At 37.0% G+C, this 24,011-nt stretch overlaps 4 protein-coding genes across 14 annotated transcripts; all 4 read left to right on the top strand.

Moving 5' to 3' along the window:
• On the top strand, window positions 914-6,182 carry LOC18773644. 2 transcript variants are annotated; one of them, XM_020567176.1, is made up of 4 exons: window positions 914-1,541; window positions 1,675-2,232; window positions 2,809-5,427; window positions 5,536-6,182. In XM_020567176.1, exons 3-4 carry the CDS (start codon window positions 2,923-2,925, stop codon window positions 5,830-5,832), a joined length of 2,802 nt encoding a protein of 933 aa, XP_020422765.1. In that variant the 5' UTR covers window positions 914-1,541; window positions 1,675-2,232; window positions 2,809-2,922; the 3' UTR covers window positions 5,833-6,182. The 2 variants fall into 2 exon arrangements, with proteins under 2 accessions (XP_020422765.1, XP_007208105.1); XM_007208043.2 differs by lacking the exon at window positions 1,675-2,232.
• LOC18774313 (phosphatidylinositol:ceramide inositolphosphotransferase 3) lies at window positions 7,249-12,223 on the top strand. Of its 3 annotated transcripts, none has more exons than XM_020567178.1 (12): window positions 7,249-7,895; window positions 7,995-8,084; window positions 8,535-8,621; window positions 8,717-8,785; window positions 8,955-9,035; window positions 9,717-9,788; window positions 9,900-9,960; window positions 10,057-10,159; window positions 10,395-10,490; window positions 10,583-10,629; window positions 10,845-10,988; window positions 11,542-12,223. In XM_020567178.1, exons 1-11 carry the CDS (start codon window positions 7,863-7,865, stop codon window positions 10,973-10,975), a joined length of 870 nt encoding a protein of 289 aa, XP_020422767.1. In that variant the 5' UTR covers window positions 7,249-7,862; the 3' UTR covers window positions 10,976-10,988; window positions 11,542-12,223. The 3 variants fall into 3 exon arrangements, with proteins under 3 accessions (XP_020422767.1, XP_020422766.1, XP_007206729.1); XM_020567177.1 differs by lacking the exon at window positions 11,542-12,223 and adding an exon at window positions 11,434-11,534; XM_007206667.2 differs by lacking the exon at window positions 11,542-12,223 and having other exon boundaries at window positions 7,253-7,895; window positions 10,845-11,300.
• On the top strand, window positions 14,073-18,403 carry LOC18774173 (probable serine/threonine-protein kinase BSK3). Of its 2 annotated transcripts, none has more exons than XM_020566794.1 (10): window positions 14,073-14,534; window positions 14,634-14,854; window positions 14,950-15,085; window positions 15,266-15,399; window positions 15,476-15,581; window positions 16,302-16,387; window positions 16,627-16,815; window positions 16,963-17,127; window positions 17,294-17,407; window positions 17,846-18,403. In XM_020566794.1, exons 1-10 carry the CDS (start codon window positions 14,453-14,455, stop codon window positions 18,086-18,088), a joined length of 1,476 nt encoding a protein of 491 aa, XP_020422383.1. In that variant the 5' UTR covers window positions 14,073-14,452; the 3' UTR covers window positions 18,089-18,403. The 2 variants fall into 2 exon arrangements, with proteins under 2 accessions (XP_020422383.1, XP_007207418.1); XM_007207356.2 differs by having other exon boundaries at window positions 14,075-14,534; window positions 16,966-17,127.
• Window positions 18,599-23,409, top strand: LOC109950033. 7 transcript variants are annotated; one of them, XM_020567530.1, is made up of 6 exons: window positions 18,599-18,840; window positions 19,317-21,139; window positions 21,252-21,370; window positions 21,476-21,767; window positions 22,595-22,812; window positions 23,163-23,409. In XM_020567530.1, exon 2 carries the CDS (start codon window positions 19,393-19,395, stop codon window positions 20,665-20,667), a length of 1,275 nt encoding a protein of 424 aa, XP_020423119.1. In that variant the 5' UTR covers window positions 18,599-18,840; window positions 19,317-19,392; the 3' UTR covers window positions 20,668-21,139; window positions 21,252-21,370; window positions 21,476-21,767; window positions 22,595-22,812; window positions 23,163-23,409. The 7 variants fall into 7 exon arrangements, with proteins under 7 accessions (XP_020423119.1, XP_020423120.1, XP_020423117.1 ...); XM_020567531.1 differs by having other exon boundaries at window positions 21,476-21,878; window positions 22,639-22,812; XM_020567528.1 differs by having other exon boundaries at window positions 21,476-21,878.

The raw sequence follows: 24,011 nt of genomic DNA, 5'->3' as shown, positions 1-24,011 counted from the left end.
GATTCTTAATTTTTTTGTTTTCTTCGTTTTTTTTAAAACGTATTTATGCCCTTAATATGAAGTAATTGTGTTTTGAATTTTTTCTTTAAACGAGGGCAATTTGAGTTATATGAAAATTTAACTATAATGAGTTTTTGCTTTATATTAGTAGAACGGATGTTTTATGGTTCACATATCTTTGAAAACTTAGCAAGTTAATGCTTTGAAACGGTAGGAAATTAAACCAGGTTTGTATATTTTCCTAATTAATCAATAGGAAATTTAGTTTCGGTCTCTTTTTTTATCTATTTATTTGTGAAATTTGAAAATGCAAATGATCATATTTACTTTTGTAAGTATCTTTTTTTTTTTCGGTCGAGCACTTTTGTAAGTATCATACTATCATCAATATTGTTTTTATGTTTTACTAGTTTTAGGTCACAAATCAACTAATTGTTTACTTTTTTTTTTTTTTTAAAAAAAGTTTGGAGGGTTAGAGCCTATCAAGATCTCTTTGAAGACTTACAGAGACGATCTTAACTTCTTTTTTTTTGGGTTTTTATAGATAAACCACCAAGAGGGATTGTCGGCTGCATTACTCAAATCTAGGCATGAATAGTGAAGAAAATGATCCTCACCAACTCAACCAATCTTCATTAGCACTAATTATTTACTTTTTAGAAAGGCAAATGTATCATTTTGTTATTTTAATAAAAACGAAAGTGATGCACTTTTATTTTTGTGTGTGGCTTTTTATAGATTGCACTTTCGAATTTCACCTAAAGCTAAATGAAAAATAATAGCTTGATTATTTTTAATATAAAAAGATATGTTTTGACAAAAATGAAATTAACCAATTAATTAATGGTATTCATTTATCGGTAAATACACTTTGTTTTGACTCCGAGAGAATAAGATCAATTTGCCGGGGTCAGAGACAAAATTGATATTATATTAGACATTGAAAACGACATTCACAACTCCTTAACCCAATTCGGGCGGGCCCACATTTTTTAATGAAAATCTTCATATACGAAGACCAAACCGAACTGGTAGAAAGTTTAGGAACAAATAAAATACATTAAGGCACTTCAAAGTGGGGCCCAGGAACATACTTCCTGTCTTTAGGAGCCTATACGATGTGACCGCCCGATAATCCGTTCTTCCTTTTAGCCGTCCGATGACAACGATTGCCTCCCCTCTCTCCATCTCTCTCTGCTTTGACTGTTTGTACCTCACGGTACAAAACAAATTAGCTTCAGCCAGAAAGAAAACACACACACACACACACACACACTCATCACACTCACATCAACACCACCTCTTTCTTTCTCAGTTTTTTAGCTTAAGATTCTGAGAGGCTTTGGAGTTTGGGGAAGGGAAAAGCCAAGCATTTGGGATTACGAGGCTGCTCTACGATTCTACTTGGCCTTTGATCTCTGCTTTCACCTTTCTGTTTTCACAGACCAATGAGCCACCGACACGTATTGCTTCTTCTTCGAGGCAGTCGCAGTTTCCGTTAATGGCGTTTCCTGCCTCTGCATCACCAAAGATTCACTCTGGTGAGTACTATTCAGAAATTGCAAGAATATTTTCCGTTTGTTTCCCGAGAAATGTAATTTTGTTGATTTTTCTTTGATTTTTGTGCTGGTTTGCGCGTTTTTGTTCATTTATTTCTGGATTGGAATTTGACAGCTGAAATATTTACTCGCTGGTTGGCAGCGGAGAAAGTGAGAGAAAAAGAAAACGAAAGGAAAGAGCTTTCCTTTTTCTGTCGTTCTTTTCAAATTTTTCCAAACGAACTGCTTCAAATTTTTTTGAAAGTTGAGAGAGCTCTGGATTTGATTTTCGAATAGCTGGCGAGCTTTGTCTTTACCATTAGGCTTAGCGGCGACAATGATGCCGACGACGACAGGTCGTTTTTACCCTTATCTTAGATTTTTGAGATTGGGTCTTAATGGACCACCAAATTCTTGGTTTTGAATGTGATTCTCTGCTTCCCTCTTTGTCCATATTACCATATACAGCTCCCACTTGTCGTATTGCATGAGATTTCAGTTTCGCGCCATGAAGGTCGGCTTCATCATCTATCAATTCATATGAATTGATTAATACGCTACCATTTTGCCTAGTTCTTAGCGTAGTTGAGTTCTGTGGACGATAAATTTTCGAATTTTTATGCTGTGAGCTTATGAATAAAGGTTCTCTGAGCAGTGGGGGCAAATACCATTGTGCGATTTTCTCCTCCTGATTGTAAGATTTGAAATTTCTTAGAGCTTATCTGCTTCCCTGATATTCTTCTACTATTTTGTGGGAATTGACTGCATTTGTTAATGAACTATGTGCGCTGACTGAAAATGATGATAATCAAGATGCATGTTGTATTGTGTTTTGGTTTTTTTTTTTTTTTTTTCATTGTGAAGTTTTCCTGAAATAACTTTCATTGGGGATAGATTCCTGAATTCTTCTGGTGTAATTATGGTAAACACTGCAATTAGAATGTGGTTCATGTGACACTAATGTGGTCTAAGATGTTGAGAGGAGTTGTGGTTCCACTTTTTTTTGGGTGGCTTGACAAGGGAGACCTCCACTCGTTAAAACTTAAAAGACTTTGTTGCTTTGCTTCTTGACATGTGCAAAGGGAATTTTTCTTATGTCGATTAACCAATATTGTTAATTTAGTTAGTGAGAGAAAAATAGTCTACTTAGCAGATTGGTAGTAGTATATGATGGTATTCATGGTGACCTTCCATTTATTTTGGAAAACTTGCGTCAGTTTTTCACTTTTTTGGGCTGCAGTATTCAATTTTCTCTTTATTTTATCTTCAGACTGGCCAGCATTGTTGTGAATCAATCCATCTGCTCAGCTGAATAAGAACATATGGAGCTTCCTTGTAGCAAGGTTTTCCAGGTACGATAAACCAGGGCATTGCAGATACCACCATGGATGGCTGTTTAGAACCCATAAAGAATTCCAATGATCAACAATCTCTAGGAACTTCTGGTAACATGTTGCGCCAAATAAATGCAAGTATAAATCTGCAAGACCAGGCCCAATCAAGAAAGCCTGGTTTGTCCTATGCCGATCTCCATCATGAGATTACAAGAAATGTAAAAGATAGCCCATCTAATTCTGTTGGGAACCACCAAAAGCAGCGGATTAATAGAAAGACAACTGCTGAAGAAGAACTTGTTAGGCACATGTCAAATTTGCCAAGTTATCTTGAGAGAGGAAAAAACCTTCAGGAGAAAGTTTTAAATGTTGGGGTCCTAGACTGGGGCCGCCTAGAAAAATGGCAGTGTAGCCATAAACAGATGCCATACAGAAGTAGCCGTTATTCACCGTCCAGTAGTAATACAACCTCATGTTTTTCGACCGATGGATCATCAACCCATTCCAGCCGAGGTCACAGCCGTTCTCCTGCTCGGCCAAGGATGCACCGTCATTCACTGCAATCTCATTTCACGAAATCTCCAACAGAAGGCCATTCTGAAGTTGTCAGCTCTTTTGGAGAAAGGGTTGAAAAGTTTCAAGACCTTAAAGCTGACCAGAGTAGCACCGTGAATGGGCCGGAAAAGTTCATTGGAACAGATACATCTCTATGCAGAAGCCGCATAGACATGAAGGTGGAACAGTGCAAGAGTAAAGATTCAGATGCAAAGAGTGAGCCAGAAAAAAGAAGTTTGTGGAATGGCCCACATTTGGAAATGGCAGCTCATTTAAAGGTAAAGAAAAAGACTCAAGTTGGTGAATTTATTCAGAAAGCAGAGAACTTACAGAAACCATATTCAGAAAATTTTGAATTAGATATTCCTGAAGGATGCAAGAAAGTTGTTCTGCTTTTGCCTAGAGATTTTCCCGAAAACAATCACTCTGGGGTTTCCCACCTTTCTGATTCAACAACACTGCTTCATCAAAGAGCAGAGACAACTACTCGAGCAAGCTCTTCAGAGAGACCCAAAGAGGCCTGCCATGCAGAGCTCAATTCTGATTTCCCACATTCGTGCCATTTTCCTTCTGAAGTTGAAAGTAAACACTCTCGGGTAAAACACCTTGGCTCCACAGATGGTGCGACTCTCAGATTTCAATCTAATACACCTAGCTCAGCATCATTGTCAGCTAAAACAGGAACAAACCCATACAGAGGCAGAAATGTAGAAGAGAAAAAAGTAGCAGTAGTGTCCACATCTTCTTCAACTGTAAGTGAGCCTTATAAAGGATTGGATCTGAAACCAAGCAAAGCAACTGCTGAAAAAGTAAGAAACACTTCACCTTTTCGCCGATTTAGCATCGGTGTGGGTAAGATGAGTAAGAATACCAGTTCTAAGGACTGTTTAGATACACAGCAGCTGAGCTCAACAGCTTTTTCAGCTAAACCTGGTTCAGAGAACACTGCGACTTCCACATTCTTAGGTGCTTCAGATGGTCAAAAGTCCAATGCCACTGGCAGAGCCAAGTCCCCTCTGAGAAGGTTACTGGATCCACTACTGAAGTCAAAGGTCGCAAACTCCCATCACTTAGTGGAGCCATTAGAGAAAGATTCCATATTGTCTGAGGGGCGGGTGGATTCTTTGTCTGAGCAGCCAGGGAAGGTAAAATTAGGTATGACTGGTTGTAGGACAATTAATGTCAATGAGCCAGTGAAGGCCAATAAGTGTGGATCAACTGCAGTTCAAGCTCTTCTACGAGTTGCAGTTAAGAATGGCCTGCCCCTGTTCACATTTGCGGTTGACAATGACATCGACATCCTTGCAGCCACGATGAAGAAGCTAAATACCTTGAAAAAGGGTGACTGCAGCTGCATCTACACATTTTTCAGTATCCGAGAAGTCAAGAAAAAAAGTGGAACTTGGATAAATCAAGGCAGCAAAGGCAAGAGTCATGACTACATCCGTAATGTTATTGCTCAAATGAAGGTCGCTGATTCTCAGTTTCCCAATTTGGTTAGACCGGATCACTTTAGCATGAGAGAGTTTGTTTTATTTTCTGGAAACCTGAGACAGGCAGATTGTGAAACCTCAGACTTCCAGCCAAGTGATGAGCTAGCTGCTGCTGTTGTCAAAATCCCCAAAATGGTCAGTCAGCAATCCACCGGAGATTGGCATCATTGGGATAACTGTAGTAACTTGCCTGCGGTTGTTTCAAAAGAGTGTTTGTCAAGGGTGAGACGCCATTCTTATTCTGGGGAAGCTGTAGAGAAGCCTTTTGTTGGTGGTCAGGGCCTAATTAGCACAACAGTCATACTTCCAAGTGGTATCCATAGTCTACCAAGTAATGGGGGACCATCATCACTGATTGAACGTTGGAATTCAGGTGGATCATGTGACTGTGGAGGTTGGGATTTGGGTTGCAAACTTAGGATATTTGACAATCAGAATCCAGTCAATGAGAAAGTGAAATCACATAAGGTTTGTTCCATCACAGATCGGTTCGAGCTTTTCCCTCAGGTATAGTGTTTTTCTTGAGCAGGGTGATATATAATTTTTTTTTCTTTTCCATATTATTCTGAAAGTTACCAACTAATGTTACCTTTTGCTTTCATTACATATCCACAGGGAGGTTTACAAGAAAACCAGTCTACTTTCAGTATGTCCCCATTCAGGGATGGTATCTATTCAGTTGAGTTCAGTTCTTCATTCTCAATCTTACAAGCATTCTCCATTTGTATAGCAGTATTAGATAGTTGGAACTTATGTGAGTTCTCGGAGTCAAGGAACTCGTTAGAAGAAAAAACTTCTGGAGAAAGCATATTAATGCAAAATGATGGATTAAGTGCTCCAAATCGAACGGAAGGGGAAGTTCCTGCAAGATATGTCTCATATCCCCCACTTTCTCCAGCCGGGAGGGTCTAGTTTTACCATGATTACCTCTTATAGTTACCATGTATCTTCATTTGGCTGGGTTGGATTTTAGATTCATGATCCCCGTGAAGATAACTGGAGTCTTGGATCCGCAGAGTACTTTAGATGTCAGAAGTAATATGAAGTGCATCAAATGTATTCTGAGTGGAACTGTTTCATCAATTTAAATGTGCATATAATGAGTGAATAGTATGTTATTTTTCACTTTGAATTTTAATAAACTCAATTTCTGATGGGAATATTGGAGAATAATGATCCAATTCCTCCAGTATTGGGGTGCAAGCCCCTCCTTGAAATGGAAATATAAGGCCTTGCAGGCTGTTTATTTTCCCTCTTGGTTACTCATTTGGTGTGCATTTTCCAGCTGCATTGTTTTTCCATGCCTGATTCAACAGATTTCTGTACATCAAAGGGATGTCTCTCACACTTTTACACACCCGTCCGCGTACACACGTACACACGAACACACACGTAGAAGATACAAGTGAGCGGACATCAACTTCCATTGTAAGGCAATAATCAGGGGGTCCCTGCATAAAATCTTTGCTGTGAAGCAGCTCCCAATTATGGAAGTTGCAACAAGAAGATGTCCTACAAGACTAAAACAGTGAGCTAGAATGCCAGGAGTGCCCTCAAGGTGGGGTGTATTGATTGCTGGGTGCTCTAAGAGAAATCTTATGAAAGTGGCTTTCTTTGCTGCACCTTTAAGGAACACTGGTTTGCTTCTTTTTGAATGCAGTACAAAACTTAGGAGGAAAGCCAAAAGCAAAAAGGAGGACGTCTCACATCACACATATATGATACATTTACATTGCGTGGGAACTATGACACTACTATATAGTATACATTTCCAATATGGGTTGTATTTGGTCATTATGCATTGCATCTTAGACTCACCAAAAGGTTATATACCTTGCCTTTTGTTAATGGAGAGCAACTCTTATGGGACAATTTAATATGTTAAACTGGGGAAAATGGATTAGGGTTTTTTTAACTGTCACTCGGGATGAGATCTTTACCTTCCTTTTCAGTTGGACAAAGTAGAAATTCATCATACTTATCAAGAAGCTAATATGGTACTAGATACTCTGATCAATATATGACATAAATTTACACAACCTTATGATTGGTTTTCTAAATTTTGGTTTATTGTAGTTGTAAAAATTCGTTTTGATTTTCGGAAATTCCTCCTATTGTGATTTTGTATACAAACTATATTTGAGGAGAGGAGTTTCACACACACTGCCAATATGCTATAAAATCCGAATCTAAAACTGTCGGTCTGCAATCAGAGATCCTTTTTCACTAAACTATATCTCATTCTTCTGTGGTTTATCTAGGACTTATCTCTCTCTATTTTTGGGTCAATTACATTGTGCGATAGAGTTGAAGAAATGAAGTGGGACCCATACTATAGTGGGTCCATCATCCCTGATATCTATCGGGTTAAAACTTGTTTTCGAAAGTTGTAGCCGACGTTTTAATAAATAAAATAAAAAGTTGTAGCCGACATAGGTTCTCCATCGGCTTGCCACGTGAGCGCGTTCCTTCTTTGCACGCTTATTGGACACGTCATGCAGATTTGCTGACTCTTCTTCAAAAAAAAACAAAAAACCCAGGAAAAAAAGAAAAATGTTTTGAAAACTTTTGTCCCAAGTATTTATTTTATTTTAAATTAATTATTTGGTTTTCCCATCTCACTCCCCCCACTTGGAAAACCTTCTTTCTCAACTGCCACCACCGAGACCGAGAAGACTGAGAGAGACAAAAAGAGTCGGAGAGAGTTTTGAATTTGGTGAAATTCTGTTGCTGTAGATTAGATATAGATAGATTCCTATTGATCCCAAACCTAATTTTCGAATTTTGAAATCAAAACTCCAATTCCATTTTCTCTGCGAATTTTTTTTTTCAATTTAAATTTAAATTTATTATCACGTTGGACGATTCGAATTCCAATTTATAGCGGTTTATTTGGAGTTCTTAATGCTGATTGATGACGAGCTTTAACCTCATATTCCAAAATGCCGGTTATCTTTGCTCGTGAGGCTCCCAAGGTTACAATGAAGCCCGCCATTGCTGTTTTCGTTCCACTTTTTTTTTTTGGGACAAATTCCAAGTTTCATTGATTTTTTGGTGTTGTTTGAAATGTGAAGCTATGGAGGAAAGTATGCGCAGAGACGTCAACTGAAATTTCGCTTCTTGCCGGGAATTGGAAGTATTTTCTTGCTGGTCTCGTTTTTCAGGTTCATTTCTTTTTCTCTTTCTGCTTCATTTTTTTTTTAAACTAGGAATTATTGTTGGCAATTAATTTGTATTGAATGTTCATGTAACTTGTGAACTGCTGGAAGCTTATTCCATTAGAAAAAGTTAATTAGAAATGGTTTGAACTACATGATTATATGGAACTACTACTAGTCATAGTTGTTCTGTTTCAAGTTGGGCTTTAAACTTGAATTTCAATGCAGTGGATTGAATGGTGTTGGTTTAATTCACACTATTTGTTCTGCAAATGTGTGTAAGCCAGAGAAGAATTATGGGCTGATCTCAGTGATATGAAACCTTTCTGTGTTGGACAAAAAATTATGTTCTGAGCCAAACTACTTTCCCTCTTCATAGGCTTTTCCTTTTCCCTCTTTTGTTTTTGCAGGGGCTCTTGTTCAGTGCTTATATAGTAGTTTTGTTTGTGTTAACAGTATCTTCATGGACTAGCTGCTCATGGTGTTCATTATTTACATCGGCCAGGACCGACGCTTCAGGATGCTGGGTTCTTTTTCCTCCCGGTGGGCATACTTTTAAGGATTTTTATCCGGAGGCTTTAGTTTTTTATGTAACATTTGTCATATCATTTATTTTCTGTTGATTTGTGATATCTTAGGAACTTGGTCAAGACAGAACTTATCTTAGTGAGACTCTCTTTTCAGTCATCTTTTTCTCCTTTGTCTTGGTAAGCCTTTCTGTTTTCTAATATCAACATCTACTTTAAATTTATCCTGGATTTGTCTCTCATGTATTTGAAGGGCCAGTTGTTCTTGCAGTCCGTTTCTTTAGTTTTTGCTCCTAATTACTTACAGAACTTAGGTAGCATCCTAATCCAGAGTTTTATTCTGTTGCAGTGGACTTTTCACCCCTTTGTTTTCCAGTACAAAAAGATATATACAGTTCTGATATGGTGCAGAGTATTTGCTTATTTAGGCGTAAGTACAGCTGATATTTACCAATGTTGTTTTTGCTGTTTACATGTGCTAGACTACACCCTTAGCTGCTTAAACTCTTCCTTTTAGATCTTCCTTATTGCTCTCTCTCTTCAGGAAGTTCATTCACCTAGGTTGCATATGTCATTGGTTCTTTGCTGGAAAAACTTGAGTTTTTGCTTTGGCATTATAAAGGCTTACCATTGAAACTGTTTTCCCTTTTGGTTTAATATGGGCTCTTATCAGGTAACAGTTTAATCAGTAGCCATATCATCATCACATGCTACATATATGTGTTATAAATCCTTTTTAATTTTCCCAAGTGTTTTGAATATTCTAGTATGCAATAAATATCGACGTCGATGAAAATTTGGTGAATATGCTTACATTAATTACAGAGTCATCTGTATTTTCCTCTTTCAACCCAATGTTCTTGCATTATGTGTCCTGCTTATATGATACTAGTTCTTGAGCTTGGTTCATTTTCTGAAGCATCTGACTGGGAATAGCACTCAGGACAGTCTTCCATATATGAATAAAGAATGCATGATTTATGTGCTTTTTTTGTTGTTGTTGAAGTTTTGACTCGTGCACTGATTCATGGATCAATGGATTAATAGTATCCTGTGTTTTTCTGCTATATTTTCTGACAAATTCTTTGCGTATATGTTGCATTTTGTTTAGGTCTCTCAAATGCTCCGGATTATAACCTTCTACTCAACTCTGCTTCCTGGTCCAAACTATCATTGCCGCGAGGTAAAGTTTATAGAAGTTTGCAATTTCGGTTGTTAGTTCGCTGTAATCAATAATCATTAAGTAGTTGTTATTAAACGATGTTTTACAATCAGGTACAACTGTCTCTTTCAGGGCTCAAAACTTGCCAGGCTGCCCCCTCCAGAGAGTGCACTTGAAGTGCTCTTAATCAACTGTGGGTTTAAATTATTCATCTTTTAATTTTTAATGGTTCATTAACTTCATAAAACATAATCTTCTTCATGCTTATATGATTTGCATGATTGTGCAGTTCCCCGAGGAGTAATGTATGGTTGTGGTGATTTGATCTTTTCATCACATATGATTTTTACCTTAGTATTTGTGCGCACATATCAGAAATATGGAACAAAGAGGTAACAATTACTATTAGCTGCATCTTTTCCGTTCTTATTTCTTTTTTTTGGGGTGGGGGCTGTTGTCCTCTGGTTCCCCAATAATGAGGTCAAAGAAGGAAAGTAAAGCAATCCATGTACTGATGTCCGAGGGGTTGGGGGCTTGAGTCATTAGTCAATTTCACTTTTCTAAGGATATCTTCTAAATGGATAAACTAGTATAAATTTTTGACACTACTGCGGCTTATCATTACAGGTGCATTAAGCAGATTGCTTGGTTAGTGGCTGTTATTCAGAGCCTCCTGATTGTAGCATCTCGCAAACATTACACTGTTGACATTGTTGTTGCCTGGTGAGAGATGGATCCTGTTATGCTTTTGAAATTACTCTACTGGAATATTTAATAATCTATTGGTCGAGCTTAAGTTTTATATTCCCATGCAGGTACACTGTAAATTTGGTAGTGTTCTTTATTGACCAAAAATTGCCAGGTTAGCAAAATGCAATTCCAATAATTTTTTCTCCCTCTTAAAAATGGGTAAAATTTGTTCTGGATTCCATTTTACTGTTAGATCATGAACATGTCTAAATTTGATTCAGTTTTGTATATTTAGAACAAAACAGAACTTTCTATGGGCAGTAATTGTCAAGCTCTTTAGAATACCCAAAGGTGTGTATGTGCTGACTGTATTCTTCTCCTTCACAGAATTGCCTGATCGGTCTCTTGGTTCTACATCTCAACAACTGCTACCAATAAGCAGCAGAGATAAAGATAGCAAGAACAGAGAAGAGCTTGACAAATTCCGGAATGGAAATTCTGCCAACATTACCACTTGAGTCTGGAAAACCAGTAAATATTTCTTATTGTCCTCTTTAGTTTGACCTCATTTTGTGGATGCAAACATCATGTGTAATGCATGTCTCCAGATAGGAGGGCTGACAAATCAAAAGTTTCGAGATAGGAACATACTTAGCATTATATGGTACATAGATGAGCAGCACAAGCTGAAGATGGTTTTGCTGCTGTTAAAAGTCCTAAGTTGCTTCAACAGATGCAATATTGTCTCTTTAGCGAGGCTGATGAACGTAATTTGTATTATTGCTGGAAATGGAATGTTTTAGGTTTTAGTATGCTCATGAGTAACCACTTTTTCACTGTTTAGTGTCACCCATATCATATTTGTGCAGCTAACTCTTACTCATACATATACCGTCATCATAGTCATCATCATCATCATCATTATCACCTTTGTCGTCATCATCACAGAAATGAATTATAGAGATTGTATGCACAGGAATGAGTCAAGAAAAGTGGTGACTATGGATGAAATCCAAGTCATTGTGTTGGAGCACCAGGTTGTCATGTTTAAAAAGATTGCTTCAAAATTTGGTCCACAAAACAGGTTGCGTGGGGTGAAGAATGGGAGAGGCATCACATACAATACAAGACAAGAGGGCTTAGCATTATTCTCAAAGGGCACAGTAACTAGAGGAAGCAATTTAGGGCTGGCATGACCCAATTATGCAATTAATAATGCTTCTTGTCTCATGACCCACAAGGACCACCAACCCTTTTGCTTTCCAAATGCCCTTTCTTTTTTCCCATGTATATTCTCTCTTTTCATAGGTTGTTGAAGCATGATATTGGAGACAGCGCTTGTTACATCACATGCCTCTCTTGCTTGCTTTCCCATCACTATCTGAGCAACTGTTTCTTTTCCTTTTTAGCTGCAAGTCTCTTAACTTTTAGTGCCAACATAATATCTAAACTCTGTTCATCCCTCCCAATGTCAAACTCAAATGTATCAAAAAGATAGCAATTATGTCATTTGCATGGACTTCCTCTCTGGGATGGATGTTTTGCTGAAATGGAAAAAGGTATGTTGCTGCCTCCAGTTCTGGTTTTCTGAGCAACTGTTTTGGGAAATAAATAGTACAAGAAAGTAAAATGGCAAATCCATGGAATTCAAGAGTCTTTGTTTTGGCCTGTGGGTTTTCACATTCAAATTTCCCAAATTCGTCAGTGTCCTGTAGTCTAGCCCTAAACCCTTTTCTCGTAAGTGGATTCTTATCTCATCCTGTTCTCATGATGTCTCTATATATATATATATATATATAACTTTATACAAATGATCCAAGAAAAAAAAAAAGAAGAAGAAAAAGAAACCAATTGTTTTATGCCTAGTATATTTGTGTGATGTGGAAAGGTTTTACATGCCTCCAACAACTCCAATAGTCACATAATATAACAAGTGTTATTAGTTTAGTCATGTTATAACACGTGTATCTACTTAAGTTCATGACATATCAACTCAATAACCCCTTAATATTATAGAACATGAGTTAGTAACATCACGCATAACATTATGTGGTACGACAATGTGATCCAGAGTATTGACATAGTTGGTCATGGTGGTGATGGTGATGTGGGATTTTATAACCACATTGGATTGACGCAAGTCATTAAACTTTGCCATATACTTCTTTTCAACATGCGACTCCAACTTGCATCGAGAATTAAATTCTTAATCTCTTCTAATTGAATATTTCGAATACATATTCCTTAGAACCTTATCTTAGTTTAGGATATATTATTATGATTGACCTCACCTACCACATTTGTTAAAAAACAATAAGGATCATAGTGAAGCAGATGAACGAAATTATGAATGGGTATGGTCAGGACACCTTTTGTTGAAAATATTCTATGCATGTGGTCCACGAGCTAACGTGGCCTTGCATCTAAATTTAGGATATAATATAATTAAGGTACATTTCATAAGACCCAAAAAGACCTCATCTTTTTCCCATACTTCCCAAATCCAAGAACACCACCATAAAATTTAAATAAAAAAAAGGAAAAAAATACCGATAAGGTCTATTATAATAGAAAAAGGTATTGACTTCTAGAAAGAGATCTTAGGTTTGAACTTCCATTGTATCTTAATTGTGTGTGAGAATTCCCCCTCCTCCTGTGCTGAAATCTTAACATATTAATATAAAATTAGGGCTGTAAACAGCTATTTTATATGATAATATACAACTTTTTTATTTTTATTTTTAAAAATATTTATTTTCTGCATAAAAGAGCTGGAAAAGTTGGTCAAGAAGATCCTGATATCAGGTTGAATGCATTCTTCATCATTCGAGGCATGTCTGGCTAAAGCACTGCATTTTGCTTTATTAATTTCATATTTTATGTGCACATAAATGTGGATGTGTTCTTTATTTGCGTAGTTGAACTGTCCAACTTCGTGTAAACTAAATAAATTGACTGCATTTTTTAATTAAAATTTTGGGTTGACAGAGAAGATATACAATGTGCACTAAGTCAGCTTTAAATTTGATATGCTAGGCTAGGTTCTTCTCACCATTTTCAGTCCTTTTGGTTTCAAAGATTAGGTTGAAAATGACACTACATTATTAAATTTAATCCATAACTGCAACTTTACCTAAACTTAGTCTAAGATGTAATATTTGACTAGAAAATAAGTCTAACATGTAATCCATTACATTAATATTTCCTTTCTTAGATCATATATTTATATTAAATTTATGTAATGCAGATTCACAATCAGACGATAAGTTTTTTCATAAAACGCAACATATGTCGTAAATAAAGATTAATTTAATACTAACAAAGTTGAAAGTTTTGAATTCCACTAATGCGATCTTGTTGATATTTTTGACTTAGTTTAAACTTTACTTATTTTTTATGAGTAAGATTCTATTTTGTAATTATTAAACTATTTGGTTTCTAAAATTGGAGAAGAATTTAGTAGCTCTAATACTTTTCATGTATAGATTGATAATATATAAAAGTGAAAATGGAAAGAGAAAATAAAAAAACGTAACCAAAGCAAAAGGGAAAAGAAAAAGCAACGAAAAACGAGAAACAGCGTAGAAGGGGATTAAAAACGAAAAGAAAAAAACGAGGAGCGAAATGCAGAAAACGAAGGAAAGGTGTGAGAGAAAGAAACAGAAAAACAAAGAAAACATTGGATCCAAAAAGTTACTTTTGGGTTTAGAAATTTTCTCACACTTTCTCTACTTCCAAACACAAAATAAACAAAATAAACAAAAGAGCAAAAGAGAAATATGCCTGTCTTGGTTTTTATTTATCCATCTTTCTTCTTCATTCTCCATCATTTTCCTACCCTATCCATCTCTCCTCCAAAAACTCCTCTCAAACCTTCTTACTAGTCCCCAGGAAAGTGATAGAAAGAGAGCCATACTTTCTAGAGAGAGGAAATCAGAGACACATATTTGAACTTTTCCAGCTGTTTCTCTCTCTAGGATTGGATTCATCAGCCAATGGGAGCTCGTTGCTCCAAGCTATCTCTTTGCTTCTGGCCGTCCAACATCAAATCCAATCTTAACGACTCTTCAGACATAGGTGAGCTTTTCTTGTTCTTGCTCTTTTTGTTCGTTTCAACTTTTTGTGTTTCCGTCACTTTCCCGAGAAAATTTGGACTTTGTTTTTGGTGAGCTGCAGAGAATGGGAACAAAAATGAGAAGGACTCGCTGCCTGGGTTCAGTGAGTTCACCTTGGACCAACTGAAAGCTGCCACGTCAGGATTCTCGTCCGAGAACGTTGTCTCCGAGCATGGAGAGAAAGCTCCCAATGTGGTCTACAAAGGGACGCTCGACGATGGCCGTTGGATTGCTGTTAAGCGCTTCAACCGATCAGCTTGGCCCGATTCGCGCCAATTTCTGGTGAGTATGGAAGTTGACTAAATTTTGCTTCTTTCTTATTTTGTTTTATGTTTTATGATTCTGTGTGTGAAGATATGTGATGGGTTTGGTTGTAGGAGGAAGCTAGAGCTGTGGGGCTGCTCAGGAACGAGCGTTTGGCGAATTTGATCGGGTGCTGCTGCGAGGGTGATGAGAGATTGCTTGTCGCTGAGTTCATGCCCAATGAAACTCTCTCTAAGCATCTTTTCCATTGTAAGTTCCCCTCTAATGTTGTTAAATTTGGCTTATTTTGATGTTAAGTAGGTGTATAATAATTGAGGACACAGATCATTCAAGATTTTGATTTTTTAAAGTACATTTTTAGAAGTAATAAAACTGCTACTTACTTGGGCTGAAATAAATAAAGGTAGTAAATTGGTTAAATTGGTGCAGGGGAGACCCAGCCGATGAAATGGGCGATGAGGTTGCGAGTGGCTTTGTATCTTGCACAAGCTTTAGATTATTGCAGCAGTAAAGGGCAGGCATTGTACCATGATCTTAATGCTTACAGAGTCCTATTCGATCAGGTAATTTGGTCCTTTTCTTTTTTCAAAATTGGATGTAATCTTTTGTTGGCCATTCCTTACACGTTGTCAATGACAGGATGGGAATCCCAGACTCTCCTGCTTTGGTCTAATGAAGAATAGCAAAGATGGGAAGAGCTATAGTACCAACCTGGCTTTCACCCCTCCAGAGTACTTGAGGACAGGTAATAATCCCATCATTGCTTCAGCCAATTGAAAACAATATTGATGTTATAACTTTTACACTAAGTTTGATAGGAGGGAGATGGGTGGGAAAGTTGAGAGGGAAAAAGACATCATGATCCCGATCCATCTTTTTGTTTTTGCCTCCTCCCTGTAAACATAGTTTTGTCATGTCTTCCCATGTAAATTCCAAATGCAATGCTTTCTAGAGTTAAAACTTCCGTTTGTTTTGCAAAGATTCTCTTTTATGAAAATAACTGGAGGGGAAAAACAAGTGAGAATGCTATGCATACCTCAACTAATGAGTGGAGCAATTGAAGTTCCCTTTAATGCGTTTTCATATTAGTGAGTTGATAAGTACTAAGTGGCCACCATACCGATGATTCGATCAGGGATGGCAGAGTAGTGGCCTTTTGGGCTGGCTGTGTTTGTGTCATTCATGATCTCCTTTGCATATTTCCTTATCCCAGGAAATTTCATTGGAAAAAGGGCTTAGTGCTTCCATATTTTCATGCATGAGTTCTGAACACACGCATCATAATGTGATAAAGTCTTTATTTGTGATGAAGACTACATGTATTAAGAGGGACCTCAATTCCTTGATAATTGAGGTCTGGTAGCATTCTCATTCGCATAAGCACTTTCAAGCTTCTATATTTCTGTGCATGAGCATGGCCTCATAAAAATCTTTAGTCGAGCTAAAGCTTATCTCTGTTTGGCAGGAAGAGTGATACCAGAAAGTTTGGTTTACAGCTTTGGTACCCTGTTGCTTGATCTGCTCAGTGGGAAACATATCCCTCCAAGTCATGTAACTTTTCTTTTCATTAATAAATTCTAGGTGAATTGTTGCTCTGATTTTCTTTTTCTTGGTCATCCAGTGGAAAATTACGCCCTACAAAAGTAACTTGTGTTTAAAATTGGTCTAAGTCAAACCTATCTGGTTGTATCGTATTCTCATAACTTCCTGATTATATAACTGGCTTAAAATTTTATGAATTGGATTCTGATTATAATTATAATTATAATTTCCAATTTTCTTTCTGGAAGGCACTTGACCTGATACGGGGCAAAAACTTTTTGATGCTGATTGACTCGTGCTTGGAAGGTCATTTCTCAAATGATGATGGGACTGAGCTGGTGAGGTTAGCTTCACGATGCTTGCAGTATGAACCTCGTGAGAGGCCAAATGCCAAGTCTCTTGTGACTGCCCTCATTCCTCTTCAAAAAGAAACTGAGGTGTGCTGATGCCCAACTTTATTTATTCTTTACTATATGCTTCAAAATTTGATTTCTGCTGCCTCTGTTTTTCAAAGTTCATTTGCAGTAATGCTGCAAATAGAATACCATGAAGGTAAATATATCATCTCATGTAGTGGTTTGTAGCAGGTTCCATCATATGTTTTGCTGGGTATTCCGCATGGAAATGCACCTCTGAATCAGACATTGCTATCACCTCTAGGTGAAGCTTGCTCGAGACTGGATCTTACTGCAATACATGAAATACTGGAGAAGCTTGGATACAAGGATGATGAGGGGGTTGCAAATGACGTTAGTGATCCTCAATTCTAACTTTTCTATGTTATATTTTCTGACATCTGCCAACCATTATTACTATCCTTTCTGTCATCAAGTTTTGCATCAGTTACGTGTATGAGCAAACTTTTAATGTTAATTTTGTGTAATGCACTGCCCTTACTTTGAAGTTACCTTGCAGCTTTCTTTCCAAATGTGGACAAATCAAATACAAGAGACATTGAATTCTAAGAAGCATGGGGATGCTGCATTTCGAGCTAAGGATTTTGTTACCGCGATAGATTCTTACACAGAAGTAAGTCACAAATTTATACTTTTTGACAGGAATCAATAAAAATAAAAATAAAATAATTTGAATCTGATTAGATTTTATCCAAATGCAAAGTTTGCATGTCACAAGTTCCTTCATCAAAATCCAGATACATATTCAAATACATGGTGATATTGCAATGGCAGTCACTCAGTTGAAAGCATTAATGATATAATTTGCTTCTTCATCTGGACTTAAGTTAGACAAAGTTATTAGTAGTGGGGTTTCAAGAATTTAAATTTTCTGTCTTGCAAATAGAAAGCTATGACTTTGTATAATCAGATAACCTCACACGATTAGAAATGATAATTCCTTAGGAAATATTAGCTTTACAAGCCTACGACAATGCATATGACAGATAGAGTAGGATTGCATTCACTTTTCATCTTACTCCTAGGTGGATCTTGTTGCTCTTCATTGCAGTTCATTGATGGTGGGACCATGATATCGCCAACTGTGTTTGCTAGACGTTGCTTATGTTACTTGATGAATGATATGGCACAAGAAGCTCTTGGAGATGCTATGCAAGCCCTAGTAATAAACCCTGAATGGCCCACTGCCTTCTATCTTCAAGCAGCTGCCCTAAAGAGCCTAGGGATGGACAATGATGCGCAGGAAACTCTAAAAGATGGAACGTCGTTTGAAGTAAAAAAAAGTAAAAGCTGAAACTCTGTATAGGTGTTTTGTCCTCTTCTTTCATTTATAATTGTATCTAGCTTTTTCCATCTTCCCACTTTGACATTTGAGTTCTGCTCTGCAGCAACAGAGGATTAATTGTAACAATCTTTATGTCGGTCTTGGTGTATCATTTTAATTATTTTGATCTATAGAAGTCAAAATTTATTGTTTGTTTGCTCTGCTGTGTTTTATTTGATTTTCGATTTTTGAGTTTGTATCATGTAAAATGTCCTTTGGATTATAAATTAAAACAGGGGCGTTGAAATGAATAATAGGTGCCTTATGATGCATCCCATTTGCTTATATATTATTTAATTATCCTTATCATTTGGCATTCCTCTACAGGAAGATGGCTCATATGAAGTCATAATGTTTTTTCAAATACCCTTTGGTATAAGAAGGAAATATAAAACTGTAAATAAAATGCTTTGGACTTGGATTATAAAAAAAACAAGACAGATAAATTGCTTGGGACGTCATGCATATTAAATAGCGTTCGCACAGCGCACTTCGTAGCGTACGCGCCGCTCTTCTATATTAGGGTTAATTTTTAAAACCCAGACGCGCCTCCAGTCACGACTCGCGAGCATTTCACCTCTCAAAAACGCCTCCAGCCCTAACCGCAAATTCTCCGCATAATCTGAAGCAAACATTGAGTTAGTTTTCGGAAAATCTTCAAGCTATTGGGCTGTGATGTAGCACTAATTGAGTAGAAATTGGTGGATTTTCGTCAAACCCAGGTTTTTCTTTTTTATTTTATTTTTATTTTTATTTTTTGTTTTGATTTTGTGAGGGTTCATAGGCTACTGTTGATTTCTTTTTTGATAAGAGGCTCCTGAGGAGCGATTCGAACGTTCATTAGCTTTTGTCTCGCTCTTTCGACCTCCGCAAATTGAGAAACAATCCTGCATATTTTCCCTTAAGCTCCAGCATGTCTTTACTTAGCTCATTGATGTATATAAAGCTATGAAACACCAATTCCTCATCCCTGTATTGCTGTTTTCCAAGTCTTTTTTTTTTTTCTTTTTTTTCTTTTGATATAATTCTTAGCAATTCCCATTGACCGATATCTCTTAATTAGAATATGATTATACATTAGTTTAGTATCTCTTTAGCACAGTTTACAGTTGTTTAATTACCACATTGTGTTTTTTGGAAAATTTGTTTATATTGTTTTTTTTATGGCATATTTAGTTAAGTTGTTTTTTGTTTGCAGATTTTGTATGTTGGTTTGTGTTTTTTTATTTTGGAAGAATTGGTATTTGGTTTGATATTGTTGCTGCAAATTCATAATGACGAGTAAAAAGGATTTTGCTTGGAAGTGGGGGATACAAGTTGAAGGAGAAAGATACTTGAGGTGCTCTTTTTGTAATCAACAATGCACCGGAGGTATTACAAGGCTCAAAAATCACTTAGCTCATACTCACCATGGTATGAAGCCTTGTCCAAAGGTTCCACCAAATGTAAAAGCCAAATGTAGTGATTATTTGAAAAATTTTAAGGCGATCAATATGAAGCGAAATGAATCACTTCATGAGCTATCTGTCCAAAAGAAAAAAAAAGAATCACTTCGTGAGCTAGGCCAATTTGGGAGTAATGCTTCCAATGAAATGGAACAATCCGAAGATGGAATTGGTAGTGGGAGTGGGAGTGGGAGTACCCCAACTCCAAGTGGCGAGAGTTCTCTAGCTCCCCCTAGGCCTAGAGGACCCCTTGATAAGTATGTGTCTTCTGAAGCTCAGCAAGCTACACTGAATACCAAGCTAAAAAAGGATGAAAGGAATGATGTGTGCCGAAAGATTGGGCGTTGGTTCTTCAATTGTGCAATTCCATTCAATGCCGTGAATAGTCCTTTTTATTTGTCCATGATGGAAGGAATTTCCAATTTCTGTCCTGAGTTCAAACCCCCTTCCATGCATGAGTTGAAGACTTGGATCCTTAGGCAAGAAGTTGAAGATATTCAAGGAACAATGGTTGAACATAAAAACGCTTGGAATGAATATGGGTGTACCATCATGTTAGATGGTTGGACAGATGGAAAAAATTGGGTTCTTCTTAACTTTCTAGTGAATAGTCCTCGCGGGACTTGGTTCTTGAAATCAGTTGATGGCTCTGATACAATAAAATATGAAGACTTGATGTTCAAGTACTTGGATGATGTAGTAGAAGAAATAGGAGAAAAGAATGTGGTTCAAGTGATTACAATTAATGCATCAAATTACAAGAATGCGGGGAAAAAGCTTATGGAGAAGAGGAAGAAATTGTGGTGGACTCCATGTGCTGCCCATTGCATTGATTTAATGCTGGAAGATATTAGCAAGTTAACAGTTTTTGAAAATATTATTCAAAAGGGTAAGCAATTAGTGAAGTTCATTTATGGACATTCATGGGTCCTTTCTTTGATGAGGCATTACACTAACAATAAAGAGATCATCCGTCCAGCGGTGACACGCTTTGCCACTGTTTATCTCACACTTCAGAGCATTTATAAGGCTAAGAGAGGTATTATGTCTATGTTCACCTCCCAAGAATGGCATAATGGTCCATTCGCCAAAAACAAGGATTGAGTTGTGGCTCGTAAAATTGTACTACATGATGCTAATTTTTGGTCTCACGCTGCCTTTTGCATCAAGGTGGTTATTCCACTTGTCTCTGTTTTAAGGGAGGTTGATTCAGAAGAGAGACCTGCAATGGGCTATATTTATGAGTTGATGGATGCAGTAAAGGAGAAGATTGCCTTCAATTGTGGAAATGTGGAGAGAAAGTACAAACCAATTTGGAATAAAATTGATAAAAGATGGGGTCCACAACGTCATCACCCTTTGCATGCTGCTGGTTATTATTTGAACCCACAATTGCATTATGAAGAAACTTTCACAAACTCTAAAGAAGTGAGGGAAGGTTTGTGTGCATGCATGGATATGATGTTGAGTGGAGATGAACGTGTTCAAGCGGATTGCCAATTGGACAATTATATTTATGCAGAAGGAGATTTTGGAAGTGAAGTAGCAATGAAATGCCGGAAATTGCGATCACCAAGTATGGTCCTTCTATTCATTTGTGAACTCTTATTATTGGATTTGAAAATTGAATTATCTGTGAATTCTTATTGTTGGATCTTCATATTTTTTTTATTGTTGGATTCTTTTAGTCAATTGGTGGTTGCGTTTTGGGAGGGAGACACCAGAGTTGACGAAGTTTGCTGTTCGAGTCCTTAGCCTTACTTGTAGTGCATCTGGGCTTGAGAGGAATTGGAGCACCTTTGAATTGGTAAATTCCTTCAATTAATTCTTTGTCTTGTAATATTTTAATATTTTATGTTTCTAGTTCTAATCTAAATGTCTAATATTGATTTTTTATATATTTTTATTTTAGATTCATACAAAGAAAAGAAATAGACTTGAACAGAAAAGGCTAAATGCTCTAGTCTATGTGAAATATAATACGGCTCTAAAGCAACGAAGTATTCAAAGGAAGAGAAAGGTTGATCCAATATTAGTGGATGATATTCCCTCTGATGATGAATGGATAACGGAGGTTGAGGAACCATCTCTTCCATTTGATCCTTCTTGGATAGAAGAGGAAGACATATTTGATGTTGATGCCATTAGGAATGTGCCAATTCCTACCTATGAAAGTGGTCTACAACCTCGAGAGTCAATTATTCGTAAGTCTGTTCTCGATGATCCTCCTACTGCTCCTAGTGAGCCTACTTTTAATGAGCGTATCCCTTCTCCGCCTATTATTCGATACAAACGAGGTCGTGTTGAAAGATCAAGTGAGTATTAAAAAAAATTTAGTGATTCACTACATTTTTATGTTTAGAATAATATAATCAAATTATAACTTTTTATATTATGATATGAGTTGGTTGGAGCGTCCCTTGGATGAAGATGCTAATAATAATGATATTGGTTCAAATCATGGTAGTTTGGTTTTGGATGATGACCTTCTTAATGATGACGAGGATGATATGAATGAGTGAAGATGATTTTTTGTGGTTTTTGGTGTATTGTGGATGATCTTTTTAAGATCAACATTATGTTTCTTTGGATTTGATAATCTTGTTGAACAATCATTTTTTAAATGCTTGGTTTTTGTGATTGATGACAATCGGAAGTAAGTCACAAATTTAGAAATACAAAGTTTGCATGTCACAAGTTCTTTCATCAAAATCCATATACATATTCATCTGGACTTAAGGTTTTATTTTTGTTTTTTTGTTTTTTTGTTTTTTTTTTTGTGTGTGGTCATAATCTGGACTTAAGTTAGACAAAGTTGTTAGTAGCGGGGTTACAAGAATTTAAACTCTCTGTCTTGCACATAGAAATCTATGACTTTGTATAATCAGATAACCTCACATGATTAGAAATGGTAATTCCTTAAGAAATATTAGCTTTACAAGCCTACTACTATGCATATGACAGATAGAGAGTAGAATTGCATACGTTTTTAGTCTTACTCCTCGGTGGATCTTGTTGCTCTTCATTGCAGTTCATTGATGGCAGGATGATAATATTGCTAACTGTGTTTGCTAGACGTTGCTTATGTTACTTGATGAATGATATGGCACAAGAAGTTCTTGGAGATGCTATGCAAGCCCTAGTAATAAACCCTGAATGGCCCACTGCCTTCTATCTTCAAGCAGCTGCCCTAAAGAGCCTAGGGATGGACAATGATGCACAGGAAACTCTAAAAGATGGAACATAGAGGTGTTTTCCCTCTTCTTTCATTTACAATTGTATCTAGCTTTTTCCATATTCCCACTTTGACATTTGAGTTCTTATCTGCAGCAACAGAGGATTAATTGTAACAATCTATGTGTTGGTCTTGGTGTATCTTTTTAATTATTTTGATCTATACAAGTCAAAATTTATTGTTTGTTTGCCCTGCTGTAATTCATTTGATTTAAATTTTTGAGTTTGTCATCATGTAAGATGTCCTCTGAATCATACATATTCTTCGATTATGAATTAAAACAGGGGATTTGAAATGAATAATAGATCACTTATTCTTTATCATGTACTTATTTAATTTTCCGTATCATTTGGCATTCCCCTAGAGGAAGGTGGCTCATGGGATAAGAAGGAAATATAAAATTGCAATGAGGCAGCACCATTGGTCTTAATAAAATGCTTTGGATTTAATAAGAAAACAAGACAATGAAAAAGTCCATGATGTTATTGCACGGAAGTCTCCCTCGTTGAATTTGAGCCTTTGACCTTCGTGGAAGTGATGTGGTTCTACATCAAGTTGGCCCCCCATTTTTAAGTTCAAGCCATTTCTCTCCCACTTGGATTGAATTCATCAGCCAATGGGAGCCGGATTCTCTCTTTGCTTACAACCTTCCGATAGCTTCCGGCGGTCTGATGTCGTGTCCAAACTCAACGATTCACCAGACACAGGTGACCTTTCATTGTTAGTTACCATTGTTTTTGTTTTTTCAAATTTTCTGTCACATTCCCGAAAAAGTTTTGACTCTGCTTTTGTAATATGCAGAGAACGGAAGCCAAAATGAAAAGGACTCGTTGCCCAGTTTCACCGAGTTCAGCTTGGACCAACTGAAAGCTGCCACTTTAGGATTCTTGTTGGGAAATGTTGTCTCTGAGGGCGGAGAGGGAGCTTCCAATGTGGTGTACAAAGGGAAGCTGGAAGATGGCCTTTTGGTGGCTGTTAAGCGCTTCAACCAATCTGATTGGCCTGATTGCAGCCAATTTCTTGTACGTATGAAGTTGGCTAGATTTTCTATTTTTGCTTTGTATAACTCCGGTATGTGAGAGTATATATGCTGCTGGGTTTGGTTGCAGGCAGAAGCTAGAGCTGTGGGGCAGCTGAGCAGCAAGCGCTTAGCAAATTTGATAGGGTGTTGCTTTGAAGGCAATGAGAGATTGCTTGTGGCTGAGTTCATGCT

The sequence above is a fragment of the Prunus persica genome, chromosome G6, assembly GCF_000346465.2.
Source record: "Prunus persica cultivar Lovell chromosome G6, Prunus_persica_NCBIv2, whole genome shotgun sequence".
Taxonomy (NCBI): Eukaryota; Viridiplantae; Streptophyta; class Magnoliopsida; order Rosales; family Rosaceae; genus Prunus; species Prunus persica.
Note: the sequence above shows the minus strand (reverse complement) of the source record. Positions and strands in the feature narration are given on the sequence as shown.

Excerpts from the sequence above, each read along its gene's own strand:
- LOC18773644 (XM_007208043.2), top strand. The coding sequence starts at position 2,923 with ATGGATGGCTGTTTAGAACCCATAAAGAATTCCAATGATCAACAATCT. Across the intron at positions 5,428-5,535 it reads GGTTCGAGCTTTTCCCTCAG|GGAGGTTTACAAGAAAACCA; the intron begins GTATAGTGTTTT and ends ACATATCCACAG.
- LOC18774313 (XM_020567178.1), top strand. The coding sequence starts at position 7,863 with ATGCCGGTTATCTTTGCTCGTGAGGCTCCCAAG. Across the intron at positions 7,896-7,994 it reads TTGCTCGTGAGGCTCCCAAG|CTATGGAGGAAAGTATGCGC; the intron begins GTTACAATGAAG and ends TGAAATGTGAAG. Across the intron at positions 8,622-8,716 it reads CTGGGTTCTTTTTCCTCCCG|GAACTTGGTCAAGACAGAAC; the intron begins GTGGGCATACTT and ends GTGATATCTTAG.
- LOC18774173 (XM_020566794.1), top strand. The coding sequence starts at position 14,453 with ATGGGAGCTCGTTGCTCCAAGCTATCTCTTTGCTTCTGGCCGTCCAAC. Across the intron at positions 14,855-14,949 it reads CCGATTCGCGCCAATTTCTG|GAGGAAGCTAGAGCTGTGGG; the intron begins GTGAGTATGGAA and ends GTTTGGTTGTAG. Across the intron at positions 16,388-16,626 it reads AACATATCCCTCCAAGTCAT|GCACTTGACCTGATACGGGG; the intron begins GTAACTTTTCTT and ends TCTTTCTGGAAG.
- LOC109950033 (XM_020567530.1), top strand. The coding sequence starts at position 19,393 with ATGACGAGTAAAAAGGATTTTGCTTGGAAGTGGGGGATACAAGTTGAA.